The sequence below is a fragment of the Giraffa tippelskirchi genome, chromosome 3 (assembly GCF_054371585.1).
Source record: "Giraffa tippelskirchi isolate mGirTip1 chromosome 3, T2T-mGirTip1v1.2.pri, whole genome shotgun sequence".
NCBI classification, from domain to species: Eukaryota; Metazoa; Chordata; class Mammalia; order Artiodactyla; family Giraffidae; genus Giraffa; species Giraffa tippelskirchi.
Genome location: NC_137277.1, coordinates 184,774,953 through 184,788,329, shown reverse-complemented (window position 1 = coordinate 184,788,329; position 13,377 = coordinate 184,774,953). Strand labels below are relative to the sequence as shown.

The following is a 13,377-nucleotide window of genomic DNA, read 5'->3' as shown; positions in this document are numbered from 1 at the left end:
ATAAGTTTCCCAGCTGTTTCCAATGTACAGTCCAGTTAAAAAGCAACTCCCTGAGGTAGTGTTATCAAAGTTTTTTCACCTCGTGTCATGTTAAGAATGTTTTATGTGACCCAGACTGCATATTTATATACTGCAACAAAAGTTTCACACAACAAAATTTACTATAGTTAAAACACTTAGATTTTCTCTTTTCTTTCTTTTTTTTTTTTTAAATCTGTTCTCACGGAGTTTTGACCGACTGCAGTGTAGTTTGAAAAACACTGCTCTGAGGGATGGAGTGATGGCTGCTGCCCTTTGGATTGACAGTGACTAAAACTAAATCTTCTCAATCACTTAGCTATAGATGTTACCGACTCTGAATCAACTATAATTCTTCTTTGGTTTAGTGGTAGACGGAGGAGAAGTCCCTCCCCACCGCCCGCCAGAAGGCGACGTTCTCCTTCTCCTGCTCCTCCGCCTCGTCGACGCAGGTCTCCCACACCACCACCACGACGAAGGTATTTATGAGATAGGCTCATGGGTGCTGATGGGAGCAACTTTGGATTTCTGTGAAATATTTATTTGAGTGGCCTTGTTCAGCTGTTTACAAAATACCACATACTAACATTTCCATTTACCTGACAAGTCCAAGACACACAAATCTAGAGGGAGAGAGAAAGTAGATTCGTGATGGTGCCCAGGGTGGGATGTGAACCAGGAGTCACGATGGTTGAAGACTGTGAACGCAGTTGACCTTGAGCAAGGTCAGTGGTTAGGGGCACTGACGAGCAGCTGAGAATCTGACTCGAACTTTACAGTTGGGCTTTCCATATCTGTGGATTCAGCCAACGGCAAGTTGTGTAGTACTGCAGTGCGTATTTTTAAAAATCCACATATAAGTGGACCCATGCAGTTCAAACCTATGTTCAGTGGTAATCTGTATACTAAAACAATTGAAGTTGGGTGAATTTCATGATTTGTAAACCGTATATCATTAAAAGAGGTTAAGTAAATTAAAAGATAGAATCACTCTAGTGATTATAGGGGGAACATTTTTATGTTCAAATATTTTCAACCCATTGAATGTGAGTTGGTTGAATCTCTGGATGCTGGGTCTTTGAACACAGAGAACTGACCATCTCAGACAAACCCAAATTGAAAGCTGTTCTACATAGTAACTGATGAGTACTCTTCAAAGAAAAGTCGATTGTGAGAGAGACTGAAGAATTGTTACAAATTGGCAGAAAAACTAAGGGCATGGGACAGTTGGATGCAATGTAGGATCCTGATTTTTGGAACCTGGAACAGAAAAAGAACATTACTGGGGAAAACTAGGGTGGCATTAGTATGTTTTTAGTTAATAGCAAATTAGCACTAAGGTTAATTTTATAGTCTTGGTAGTTTTTTTATAGTTACATGAGACGTTAAGTGGCAAGTCTTTACTATTGTTTAGCTCTTCTGTCAGTGAAAAATGATTTCAAAGTAAAAGGGGGGAAAATTTTTTTAAGAGAATTGCTCCAACACATTGTCAAGTGGTATAGTGACTACACTCTGAATGCCTTTTATGTGCCAGCTAAAGCATTAGATGTTAGATGTTAGCATTAGATAAGCATTAGTAGTTTATCTTTAGTCCTTAAGATGATCTTGTTTAATAGTGGTATTCCCACTTTCCAGGTGAGGAAATCTAGGTTCAGAGTTAATAATAAGAGCTAAATGGAAGTGCATTCTATGATGTTGCACAATGTATGGCCTTTCCCAAAGATTTTTAGACAGTAAAACTTTTGAGCTCGAGGTCTGAATGTTTCAGGAGAAAATCAAGTGGTTGAAACTGAATGTTATTTTGAGGTTTAGTTTCTAAGAGGCAAGTTAAGGTTATATAGGAATTAAGCATTAAGAGGAAGGCTGGGTGGGACTTGAGCAGGCATGCGTTCTCCCTAGCAGGGGATTTCCATTGAACACTACTCCTTTGGCCCCCAAAATGCGAGTCTCTCTGAGGGCAGGGCTGTGTCTGTCAAAGCTTGTGCAGTTGAGCGCTGACTGTCAATACAGAGTCCAAGCGCCAGTGTAGAGAGCGCTCCCATGTGCTGTGTAGGAGCGGTGTAGGAGAGCTCTTTAAAGCACAGGCTTCCTGAGTTCAAGTTGCACAGTCAATAGAATCGTATTAATACAGCTATCTAGTTACTATATAGTAGTAATGGATTTTCAGTTTCTTCAGAGCAATGCAAGATTCTTTTCTGAAAAAATATTAAATTGAGTCTACATGGATTTTGCTGAATGACTTGACAAATTCAAGTCATTGAATTAGTCATTGACTAAATCTCCACTAACCAGAATGTCTTATTTGTAATCATCTAGGATGCGCAGTGATTTACTAAGTGATTTCTTTTTTTAAACTTAAGGATAAAGGCATGGCATTGCCCCTGAGAAATACTCTCTTTGTCTGTTGCTGTAAGTGCATAGTTTTCTTTGCGTTCTGTTTCTAATCTGTTGGACCTTTAAGCTTTCATGATGTATTTTTCCTAGGACTCCGTCTCCTCCTCCACGTCGTCGCTCGCCTTCCCCAAGAAGATACTCTCCTCCGATACAGAGGAGATACTCTCCTTCTCCACCTCCGAAGAGAAGAACGGCTTCACCCCCTCCCCCTCCTAAACGAAGGGCATCACCATCTCCACCACCAAAGCGTCGGGTCTCCCATTCACCACCTCCCAAACAAAGAAGCTCCCCAGTCACCAAGAGACGTTCGCCTTCATTGTCATCAAAGCATAGGAAAGGGTCTTCCCCAAGCCGATCTGCCCGGGAGGCCAGGTCACCACAACCAAACAAACGGCATTCGCCCTCACCACGGCCTCGTGCTCCTCAGACCTCAAGTCCTCCACCTGTTCGAAGAGGAGCATCATCGTCACCCCAAAGAAGGCAGTCCCCATCTCCAAGTTCTAGGCCCATTAGGAGAGTCTCCAGGACTCCGGAACCCAAAAAGATAAAAAAGTAAAAATATTTTATCCTTTTTGGTTAGGAACACTTAACTTGCATAGATCTTTATGTTTGGAATCTCCCCCCCCCCCCCAACACACACACACTGAGAAATCACAGGAAAGAACAGCTGTGAATACAGACTTTAAGGCAAATTCTCGGTCCTATTCATATATCCTTTTCTGTTTTCAGGATAGTTCCTTGTGGTATAAGCTAAATGAGGATTTTATTTGGTTCTTAAGGATATCAGGTTAATTGAGAAGTGTGTTTCCAAACCCAGCTCTGAAGTGATGCATAGGATGCTTCTTGCATGTCTGTAAGACTGATAAAAGCAGTGTTAAATATGGTAGCTGGCATTACCAATTGCATACAGGAAGAACCATTAACAGAATGGATAGAGGATAGTGGGACTTGAACCTACTCCCCAGGAGACGTAGATGATAAAAATGATGTCAGTACAGTCAACCAGCAGACCAAGCGCTGTAAAATATTTAAAGTTGGTGATCTGGTTGTGTGATGGTAGTTGGTGGTTTTCTCTTAAAGAAGGACCTCTGTTTTGAATGCTAAATGTTTTATTTTCTCCTTGTTTCTAGAGCTGCCTCACCAAGCCCTCAGTCGATAAGGAGGGTCTCATCTTCCCGATCTGTCTCGGGATCTCCTGAGCCAGCAGCTAAAAAGCCCCCAGCACCTCCGTCACCTGTCCAGTCTCAGTCACCCTCCACTAACTGGTCACCAGTGGTACCGGTTAAAAAGGCTAAAAGCCCAACACCAAGCCCATCACCCGCAAGGGTATGTCTGGCCTGTTGTGGACATCCTTTATAAGTGTACATGGTTACTTGCAAGGAGAGGGGTTTTGTCTTTTGTAGTTCAGAGGAGCATAATTTTCTGTGATTCAGATGGACTTCAAAAGGACGCGCATATTAAGTGGTGGTGTTTGTACCTCTGTGCAGGCTTAATACTTGAGACATCCACTAATTTCCAGTGTCTTATATTAGTAATGTCTATAATCTTGCTGGTAAAGGTTGGGCTATATAGCTACCTTAGAAAAACATGAAAAAAAAACCCCTCGATTCTAATATCTAGGAGAAAATTAGTGTTTCTTCTGTTTTCTCTAGTATTTGACAGGTTTGGGGATAGTTACGATTACACAATCAATGAAAGTTTTGATATTGGATCATGTCTACTAGTATGATTACATTTTATTTTTTTTAAAAAAAGTATCACAAGATAGCAAAATGTCACCAGTGGTTTGGAAGAGAGTAATGAGTGATCTTTAATTTTTCTCCTTTACATTTTAATGGTCTTAATTTTTCCTATAATGGACATACATTATTTCTATAATCACAAATGAATCTTGCAGCATGTGAAATATTAGATGAAATAGAAAGTACGTTATTGACCCATATAGTCTTATCTTTGGCAGGCTATATAAGTAAGAATAGCATTCTTGTTTTTACATCATCAAGCTTACATATCATTGGGATATTAAAAATGAGAGCTCAAACTGTTTTCCTTTCTTTGTGATTCATTAATCGTGACAGATTCTTATATTGTATAAAAAACATCAGTAGTTAGTTATCCATCTTAATAGGGTTATGTTATTGTGCAGACTAATTGAATGATGAGGAATTTTAAGTAATTGCTTAGAGATGTGAGATTTAAAAATTACATTACAGACTAGATTCATTTATAGCAGACCCTGCCCTTGGCTTTGGAGAAGGCAGTGGCATCCTACACCAGTACTCTTGCCTGGAAAATCCCATGGACGGAGGAGCCTGGTGGGCTGCAGTCCGTGGGGTCGCTACGAGTTGGACACGACTGAGTGACTTCACTTTGACTTTTCACTTTCATGCATTGGAGAAGGAAATGGCAACCCACTCCAGTGTTCTTGCCTGGAGAATCCCAAGGATGGTGGAGCCTGGAGGGCTGCCGGCTGGGGTCGCACAGAGTTGGACACAACTAAAGTGACTTAGCAGTAGCAGCCCTTGGCTTAAATTTGGAATATGTGCAGTGTAGAATAAATACCCTGCATTCTAGAGATCAGTGACTAGAGATGTGGCAGTCACCCACACTTATAATTAGGGTAATAGTTTATTATTATTTATGCTGGTATGATGAGTGATTTACAGATATTCCCATTTAATTCTTGTAAACAGCTTTATTAGGGATTGTTATACCCAGTTGGGGTTAATAAAAAGGCCTCAGAACAAGTCAAGCAATTTGTGTGAGGTTGACCAGTAGGTTCAAGAACCAGAATTCAATTTGGGTGAGTTAAAAGAGACTTTTCTTTCTATTCATCATGGTGCTTTTCCTCGCATCTGGAAGCAGACCCATACTCAGGCCAGTCTCGGAGACCTGATTCATAGTTTGTGATCGGGAGACCTGGTTTAGTGTGAAGTTAGATGCGTGCATGCTCACTTGCTTCAATCGTGTTTGACAGTTTGCTACCCCATGGACTGTAGCCCACCAGGTTCCTCTGTCCATGGGATTTCCCAGGCAAGAATACTGGAGTGGATTGCCATACCCTCCTCCAGGGGATCTTCCTGACCCAGGGATCGAACCCACGTCTCCTGCATTGCAGGCAGATTCTTCACTGCTGAGCCACCGGGAAAGCCCAAAGTTACTTGGGGAAATTTAAATCATTTACCTTCAGGGTCCATTTCAGCTCTTGAAAGTCTTTACTCCCATCTTCAGGAGTACTTTCCTTGGTGGTGACTGGCCTTGGACCTTCTTCCCCCTGAAGCCATGTGAAATCCTGAGATTAATCCAGTTGGTTATTCCCTTGAAATAAAATGTTTCATTGGACAGGTTGACTATTGCTTTTGTTTTTCTGGATTTCTAGAATTCAGACCCAGAGGGAGGTGGAAAGAAAAAGAAGAAAAAGAAGGACAAGAAACACAAAAAGGATAAGAAGCACAAGAAGCACAAAAAACACAAGAAGGAGAAGGCTGTAGCTGCCGCTGCTGCAGCTGCCCTAACCCCTGCAGCCGCAGCTGCTCCCACAACCACATCAGCACAGGAAGAACCGGAGGCAGAGCCAGAGCCTAAGAAGGTATTCATAGGCCCTGTCTTGAAGTTTGTACAAACAGCTAAATCATTTGGTTTGCAGAAGTAGCTGAGTGATTTTCTTCTAATAATTAGATGCCCAGTGTTAACTCTCTTCTGATTGGTTTCTCTAGGACCAACCTACCAAGAGCAGGAATTTGCTAAGGCTAAAGATAAGAATATGAATAACGTCCAAAAAGTTTATTTAAAGTATAGTGATTTTATGGTTTTTAGTACATTCATACAGTTGTGCTGCCATCACCACAGATAGACTCAACATTGCCAAACATTGTCTCAAGATTTAACTATATGACCTGTCTGGTTTGGTGTTTTTTTTTTTTTTAAAGGAGACTGAAAGTGAGGCTGAAGATAACCTTGATGACTTAGAAAAGCACCTGCGTGAAAAGGCCCTGAGATCAATGCGGAAGGCTCAAGTATCCCCACAGTCCTAGGTGGAAATGTTTGTTATGATGTAAATTTTATTTGGTTTGTACGCAATTCAATTTCAAAATTGCTAAAATGTGTTTGAGCTTTAGACTATAACATTTGTTGTAATAATTGCTAGGTTGAAGTTCACCATGTAAAAAAAAAAGGGCATGGATTTACATTGCAAAAGGTGTCCACAGTGTATTAGTGACATTCTTTCATTGACAGCTGACATAAATTCGTTTAGAGTGAAATATTTTAAGCCAAAAAAGAAAAATCCCCTTTTTAAAAAAGGGGGTTTAAATATTGTTGGCATTCTTATGGTTCCTTTAAATACCCCTGGCTATTCCCAGAGGTTTTTCTTTCTACTTTTTCTTTCCTTTTTCTCATTTGAGTCTTAGCACCCATTTAAGTTATGATGCTTTCAACCTTGATGGTTTGCAAGCTTGCCCAGAAATAAGACCACTGTTGAACTACCACAAAAGTATAAACGAATATTTTAATGCCACAATCTTTGCTGTTGCCTGTGGAGTCTCTGCTGAAATGAATCAGGATTCGAGCTCTAAGATGAGACAGAAAATGAAAGCATGTTGTTTGCCAGGACACTGTGGGTTTATATAGATGTGTAACAAGTTGATTTGGAACACTGGAATTTCATTCTTTTCTCTTTTTTTGTAAAGGCAATTAACTAGCCCCAGGAAGGATCCTTCAGTTACATAAAATTTTGTTTTATGAAATGTCATGGCTCCATTCATAATTTTGTCTTGTTCCAGTCAGTATATACAACTTTCAGAGCTCTTGTATTTGGAAAGCTGGAAGGGCCCAGACTTTGAAATAGTGTCTTGTTTTCACTGTTTTTGTTTTGTTTTTGTTTCTGTTTTTTTTTTTTTAAACTAAAGCTATATAAAGCTTGTGGATTAAACAGAATAAATTTCTAAATTTAAAAATGTTGGCCACTCACTTTTATTACTCATCTGAATACTGCAGGAAACCCACCTTAGAAATCTTAACAGTGCCTATATTTTTACCCCCTTGGCAACTTTGGCAGAGGGAGGATTGGGCAAGGGAAATGCAAGGTGATAAAATTATCCTGGCATCTTTATATTAGTAATTAATGTGATAAGTGCAATGAGAGGGAAGTGCACAGTGAGATTGGAACATATAAAATGGGCAGGTCAGCCAGGCATAGGGGAAGAGGAGTTTCAGGCAGAGCACACACTATGTGTATACCCCAAGGCAGAAGGAGTCTGGCACATTCCAGGAAGTGAATGAAGGCTAAAAAATGACTGAAGCAGTCTCCCTCTATCAGAGGCGCGTGTGTGTGTGTGTGTGTGGCTGGGGGGGGTGGGAGTGGGGGTGGTATGGGTGGTGTCTGGTGTGGGTGGGTATGGTGTTTGGCTCCCTACTGGCCATTTTTGAATTTTAAGATTGAGGAGAGTAATATAATTTGAGAGAACTTGGAAGCTGATAACACTATATAAGGTAAAATAGCATTCACATCTTCTGTGTGTATGGGGTGACTTAGAGCTTTTAGGGATCTTCCATGTGACTTCCTTTTGACTTTATAATTCAGTAATGTCGGGAGTGCACACAATATCCAGTTTCTAAGGTGGTTGCTACTGACTAGTGATCAGTTTCTCCTTTACTAGCCCCCTGTTTGCAGACTTTGACTTATTCACTCCTTTGCTGAAACACTTAGCCTTCTAGATAAAACACTAGGTTTCCTCCTACCTCACTAGCTGTTTTATCTCTCGTGGATCCTTTGCAGTGTGACGAGCTGAATTGTGATGTGATGGAGTCTGGGGAGAAAGCTGCCAAAGAAAAAAATCCCTAGGTCCCTTGATTTTAAATATCTTTTTGTTGATGTGTCAAATTTTCCAGTTAAACTTCCTCTTGACCTAGACCCGTATCCAGCTACCTGGTTAATAAGTTCATTTGGGTGTCTAAAACGCATACCAGATTGAAAGTGTCCTCCGATCTTGTCTCGGTCTCGTTTGGTACCTGTCACACTCAACTCAAAATTGAGTTGATACTGTCAGTAGTGGCGTTGTCCCCCCTCCAGGACTCATGCACACAAGGCCATTCTGTTCCCAGTAGCCTGTCAGATCATGGTGGTAGTTTAGTTGCTAAGTTGTGTCTGACTCGGCGACCCCATGGACTATAGCCCACCCAGCTGCTCTGTCTACGGGATTTTGTCAGGCAAGAATCTGAAGTGGGTTGCCATTTCCTTCTCCAGGGGACTCATTCCCAACCCAGGGATCCAACCCAGGTCTCCTGCATTGGCAGGTGGATTCTTTACCGACTGAGCTACCAGGGAGTCTTGTCAGATCATAATACTGCTCAGAACCCTCAAGAGACTTTTTTCCTGCCTCAGTAAAATCCAGATTTCTTACTCTGGCCTGCAAGACCCAGTAGCACCTGCTTGGGCCTCTTCATCTCCTCCCCTCAGTCTACTCAAGCCGTATCTACCTCCTTGCTCTTGGCTTTACTCAAAGTTGTTCTCTCCAGAGGCCTTTATTTTCACTGCCCGGTCTGACCTGTTGCTTGACTAGGTTTTTGTCAGGCAGGCTTCCCTAATTTCCTCTCCTCTCTTTTCATCTATAGTGATTATTACAACCTGAAATGATGTATCTTTGGTCCCTAGGAACTTGGTTTTGCTTGTGACTGTGTCCCCAGTGCCCAGTACACTATAGAAGCACAAATACTCGATGAACAGATGAGAAATAAGTTTAACTGACTGTCATTGCCAGGCACTGCTAGGGCTTGAGGTGGGGAAAATGAAGACATGGTGATTGCTGCCAGCCATCTAGTATTTGCCTCCTGGGGATAAAAACATACAATCTGGAGTGGGCAGGCCAAAGTTGCTACCATAGCTTTCCACTGTGTGACCTTGGTTAAGTAACTTGACCTCTAAGTGCTGCCATTTCTTGGATCTGAGTCAAATAATGGAACTACCTCAGTTGTTTTTAAAGAGTTAAATGTGTTAGTTAATACATATAAAGCAATGATAGTACAAAGTGAGGTCCCCATTTTCTTCAGTAACATAATATGTGGTCATTCTGTTAACTCTGACAAAGTTTTAGTTTGGATGTCTGAAAGGGATTTTAATCATCCTTTTCAAGGTAATTTTTTCTTTAAATAAAATCCACCATTTTTAAGTGTGCAGTTCAGTGGTACTTAGTATATTCACAAGGTTGTGCAACCATCACCACTATTCCAGAACATTTTCATTACCCTAAAAAGAAACTGCCCATTAGCAGTCACTTCCCATTCTACTGACAGTCCTAGCAGACCCAACTGTCTATAGGTTTGTCTCTTCTGGACATTTCATTGGTACCATTTAGTATGTGCCCTTCTGTGTCTGACTTCTGTCATTTAAGTTATAAACTGCTCAGTTGTGTCCGACTCTGCGACCCCATGGACTGTAGCCCATCAGGCTCCTCTGTCTATGGAATTCTTCAGGCAAGAATACTGGAATGGGTTGCCACTTCCTCTTCCAGGGGATCTTCCCAACCCAGGCATAGAACCTGCATCTCTTGCATCTCCTGCATTGGCAAGTGGATTCTCTACCACTGCACTACCTGGGAAGCGCAACATCATGTGTTTAAGGTTCATCAATGGTACTTCATATTTTTTATTTCTTAAGTGGTATTCCCTTATATGGATATACTACATTTTGTTTATCCATTCATCAGTTGGACATTTGAGCTGTTTGCACTTTCCAGCTATTGTGAATAAAGCTGCTATGAACGTTTGCATACAAGTTTTTATGTGGACATATATTCTCTTGGGTGTATATATATACACCTAGGAGTGGCATTGCTGGGTCATATGTAATTCAACTTTTTAAGAAACTGCTGGACTATTTTCAAAAGCAGCTGTACTGTCCTAACATTGTTACTAGCAGAGTATGAGGATTATTACTTCTCCACGTCCTTAACAATACTGTTTGATGATAACTAGAGCCTAGGGTGTGAACAAGTATCTCACTGTGGATTGATTTGCTTGTCTTGTGATGGCTAATGATGTTGAGCATCTTTTCATGTGCTGACAGATGTCAATGCCATATTAGGCAGATTTGTATCTGTATGAGAATACTTTTGAAATTGTAGGCTCTCAGGGTTTCTGTAGACTAGAGCTCAGCAGTAAAGAATCCACCTGCCATCCAGTAGGCAGTGGAGATGCGGGTTGAATCCCTGGGTCGGGATTTCCTGGAGGAGGAAATGGCAGCCCCTTCCAATAGGAAAATCCCATGGACAGAGGAGACTGGTGGGCTACAGTCTATGGGATTGCAAAAGAATTGGACACAACCGAGTCACCACCAACAACAAACGAGTAGATAATGCATTTGTAAAGTGCCTGTTGCAAAAGTTGGGGCTGGGGGATTATGGCCAAACAAAAATTTGTTCGCATATTATAAAGAGGATCAGGAGACTAAGTAAGGTTGTGACTTCCTTAAGGTACATGCAGGTCTGCTTGATACTGTCCCCCTTATCATCTGATGGATGGAGAACACTTTCTCAATATACCTGCCTGGTATTAAAATCACATTAGATGATGGAAGTAGAAACTCTACCCAAATATGTATGGTTCTTAGAAAGGCATTGGAATTAAGGATGGAGCTTACGACTCTGAAAAATCCAAGTTTAGAAGTTGGAATTGGAAAGGCATTAATATTCTGAAGGCCCAACTCTGCTCGTCCCTTTCTGAAAGGCCAGCTCCAAAAGTCTGTAAGACTGTTTTGAAAGTTTATTTGCATTATTTTTCATATAAAAGATGCATTTTAGCTCATACAAAACCTGTCTTTTGGCCCTTAGGAACTCAATTATCGCTGTACTCCTAACTGGTCTATGCAAATCTGTTTCTAAAAGGAAGATAGGGTCTGAAATACAGGTTTTTCCGTAGCTCCTTGCAAAATCCACATTTGTCAAGTTTCACATCATATGTCACATATGTCAATGATGTTCAGTTGACATGCTTTCACATCATAAGGGATTTTTGCCAAGATGCCCTTTTATTTCAGGTGTATTATGGTAGGAGAAGCTGATGTGCTGATTTCCCGAGTGGCACCATATGTGCAGAGGACTATGGGTACCTCTCACCTGACAGGGCAGTCGTAAACTCTTCAGCTGGCAAGTTCCTTAAGAGGAAGTGTTTTGCAGACTGCAGGTTGAGACGCAGCAGTAAATTGTAAAGTTGAATGGGTCACAACCATCGTGTAAAGAAAAAAATGAAATAGTAAATTTAAGTATGGATCACATATAGTAGGTTAAGTATTATTTCATGAAGTATGTATGTGCCTGTGTTCTTGTGTGCTTGTGTACTGGGTTACAATGTAAAATGTATTCTAATGTGATTAATATAGTCAACAAAATGGAAAACTGCTACCTGACAGATTGCCTAGTCCACCAGCCTTTAAACCGCCCTGCAGAGCCCTGAGTGGGGGTGGTATGATTCAGATTGTCTCTGTAGGATGGGGTCTCTAGTAATACGATCTTCTTTGAGGGATTGAGATACGATACAGGTAAGTTTTGCAAGGGCCTTGCTCTGCTCTGGTGGGTTTTTTTCCTTTAACTTTGAACTTCCCTGTTAGATTCTGTTTGATAAGGGTTCCACAACCAAAACTATGTGAAAACTGGCCATTTAGCTTAGACCTGGTGATCAACAGATAAAAACTGCAATGGGGGACTGACTGCCCCAAAGTAAAGCCACACTCCTCCAGGTGCCCTGCCACCCCCAACACTGCCTCAGCCGGGGGCTGTGGGGGGCACCCAGTGTCTTTATTTCTTGTCATGAAGGCAGGTTTGAAGTGAAAGTGTTAGTTGCTCAGCCGTGTTCAAATCTTTGCAACCCTGTGGACCATAGCCTGCCAGGCTCCTCTGTCCATGGAATTTTCCAGGCAAGAATACTGGAGTGGGTTGCTGTTTTCTTCTGCAGGGGATCTTCCTGACCCAGGGATCAAACCCGCATCTCCTGCATTGCAGGCAAATTCTTTACCGTCTGAGCCACCAGGGAAGCCCTGTCAAATGTATACAGTCATATAAACACTACTACAGAGAAGATAGTTATTTCCATCCCCTCAAGGAATTGAGGGCACCCAGCTTTAATTCTGTTATAGTCGAAGGAAACAGAGTACTCAGGTGCTTCTGAGGCAGGGGTAGTAGTAGCTTTCAGTGAATAGTGGAGACGTGGAAGGAAAACCCCAAACAGGAAAGGATGTGCAAAAGTGGCCTTTGTGAACCTCAAGTCCCACACCTGCTCCTTCTAGAGCATAACTGGGTAGGGACCTTTCTAGCAGCGTAAGTGTGGAGGCTTTGGCTTATGGAGCCCACAGGCTCAGACAGGGTGGTGAGCCTGCCGGGTCTGGACCCCACCTGGAGGGAGAGGCTCACTTCAGCCAGTGGGACCCACCAGACAGCTAAGGTGTGCTGAGCGGCCCCCGGTACCCTGCGATTTCCCACTTCCCGTTCTTTTGCGTTTCTCCTGCTGTTCTCGGCCTGGGATATCCTTTCTTGTCTCCTAATGTCCAAGTCCTTTGGGGACTTAGAAATGTATTTAAAATGATGGTTTCTAACTATTATATATATATATATTTTTTTTTTTTTTTACTTTTAGAGAAATTGGAAAACAAAAAAAACTTGGGAAATTCCCTGGCAGTTCAGTGATTAGGACTCAGGCTTTCACTGTGGGGGCCTGGGTTCAATTCCTGGTCTAGAAACTTAAGATCCCGCAAGCTACACAGCACAGCAGTGTGCCCCACCCCCCCACCCCCCAAAAACGAAATTGTTGTCAATTTCCCATCATCCAAATACAACCAAAGGCACCTACCTCAGGTCAAGTACTCTACTTGAAAACACTCAACCATCCCTGAGCTCCCCTCCTTTAATATATGGAACAAACCAGGTTTTCCCCCAAATATATTTAGAAGTACTCACAGAGCATATCAGGACCAAACCA

General features: G+C 41.8%; 1 protein-coding gene across 48 annotated transcripts in view; it reads left to right on the top strand.

Moving 5' to 3' along the window:
* The window catches only part of SRRM1 (serine and arginine repetitive matrix 1), a 29,615-nt gene extending 22,248 nt beyond the window's left edge, over positions 1 to 7,367 (top strand). For all 48 annotated transcript variants that reach the window (XM_081586705.1, XM_081586698.1, XM_081586704.1 and 45 more), the window contains 5 exons: positions 387 to 497; positions 2,503 to 2,964; positions 3,543 to 3,738; positions 5,792 to 6,001; positions 6,342 to 7,367. In XM_081586705.1, coding sequence (XP_081442831.1) covers positions 387 to 497; positions 2,503 to 2,964; positions 3,543 to 3,738; positions 5,792 to 6,001; positions 6,342 to 6,446 — 1,084 coding nt within the window. In that variant the 3' untranslated portion in view covers positions 6,447 to 7,367. The remainder of the gene's footprint in view (positions 1 to 386; positions 498 to 2,502; positions 2,965 to 3,542; positions 3,739 to 5,791; positions 6,002 to 6,341) is intronic.
* The last annotated feature ends 6,010 nt before the right edge of the window (positions 7,368 to 13,377 follow it).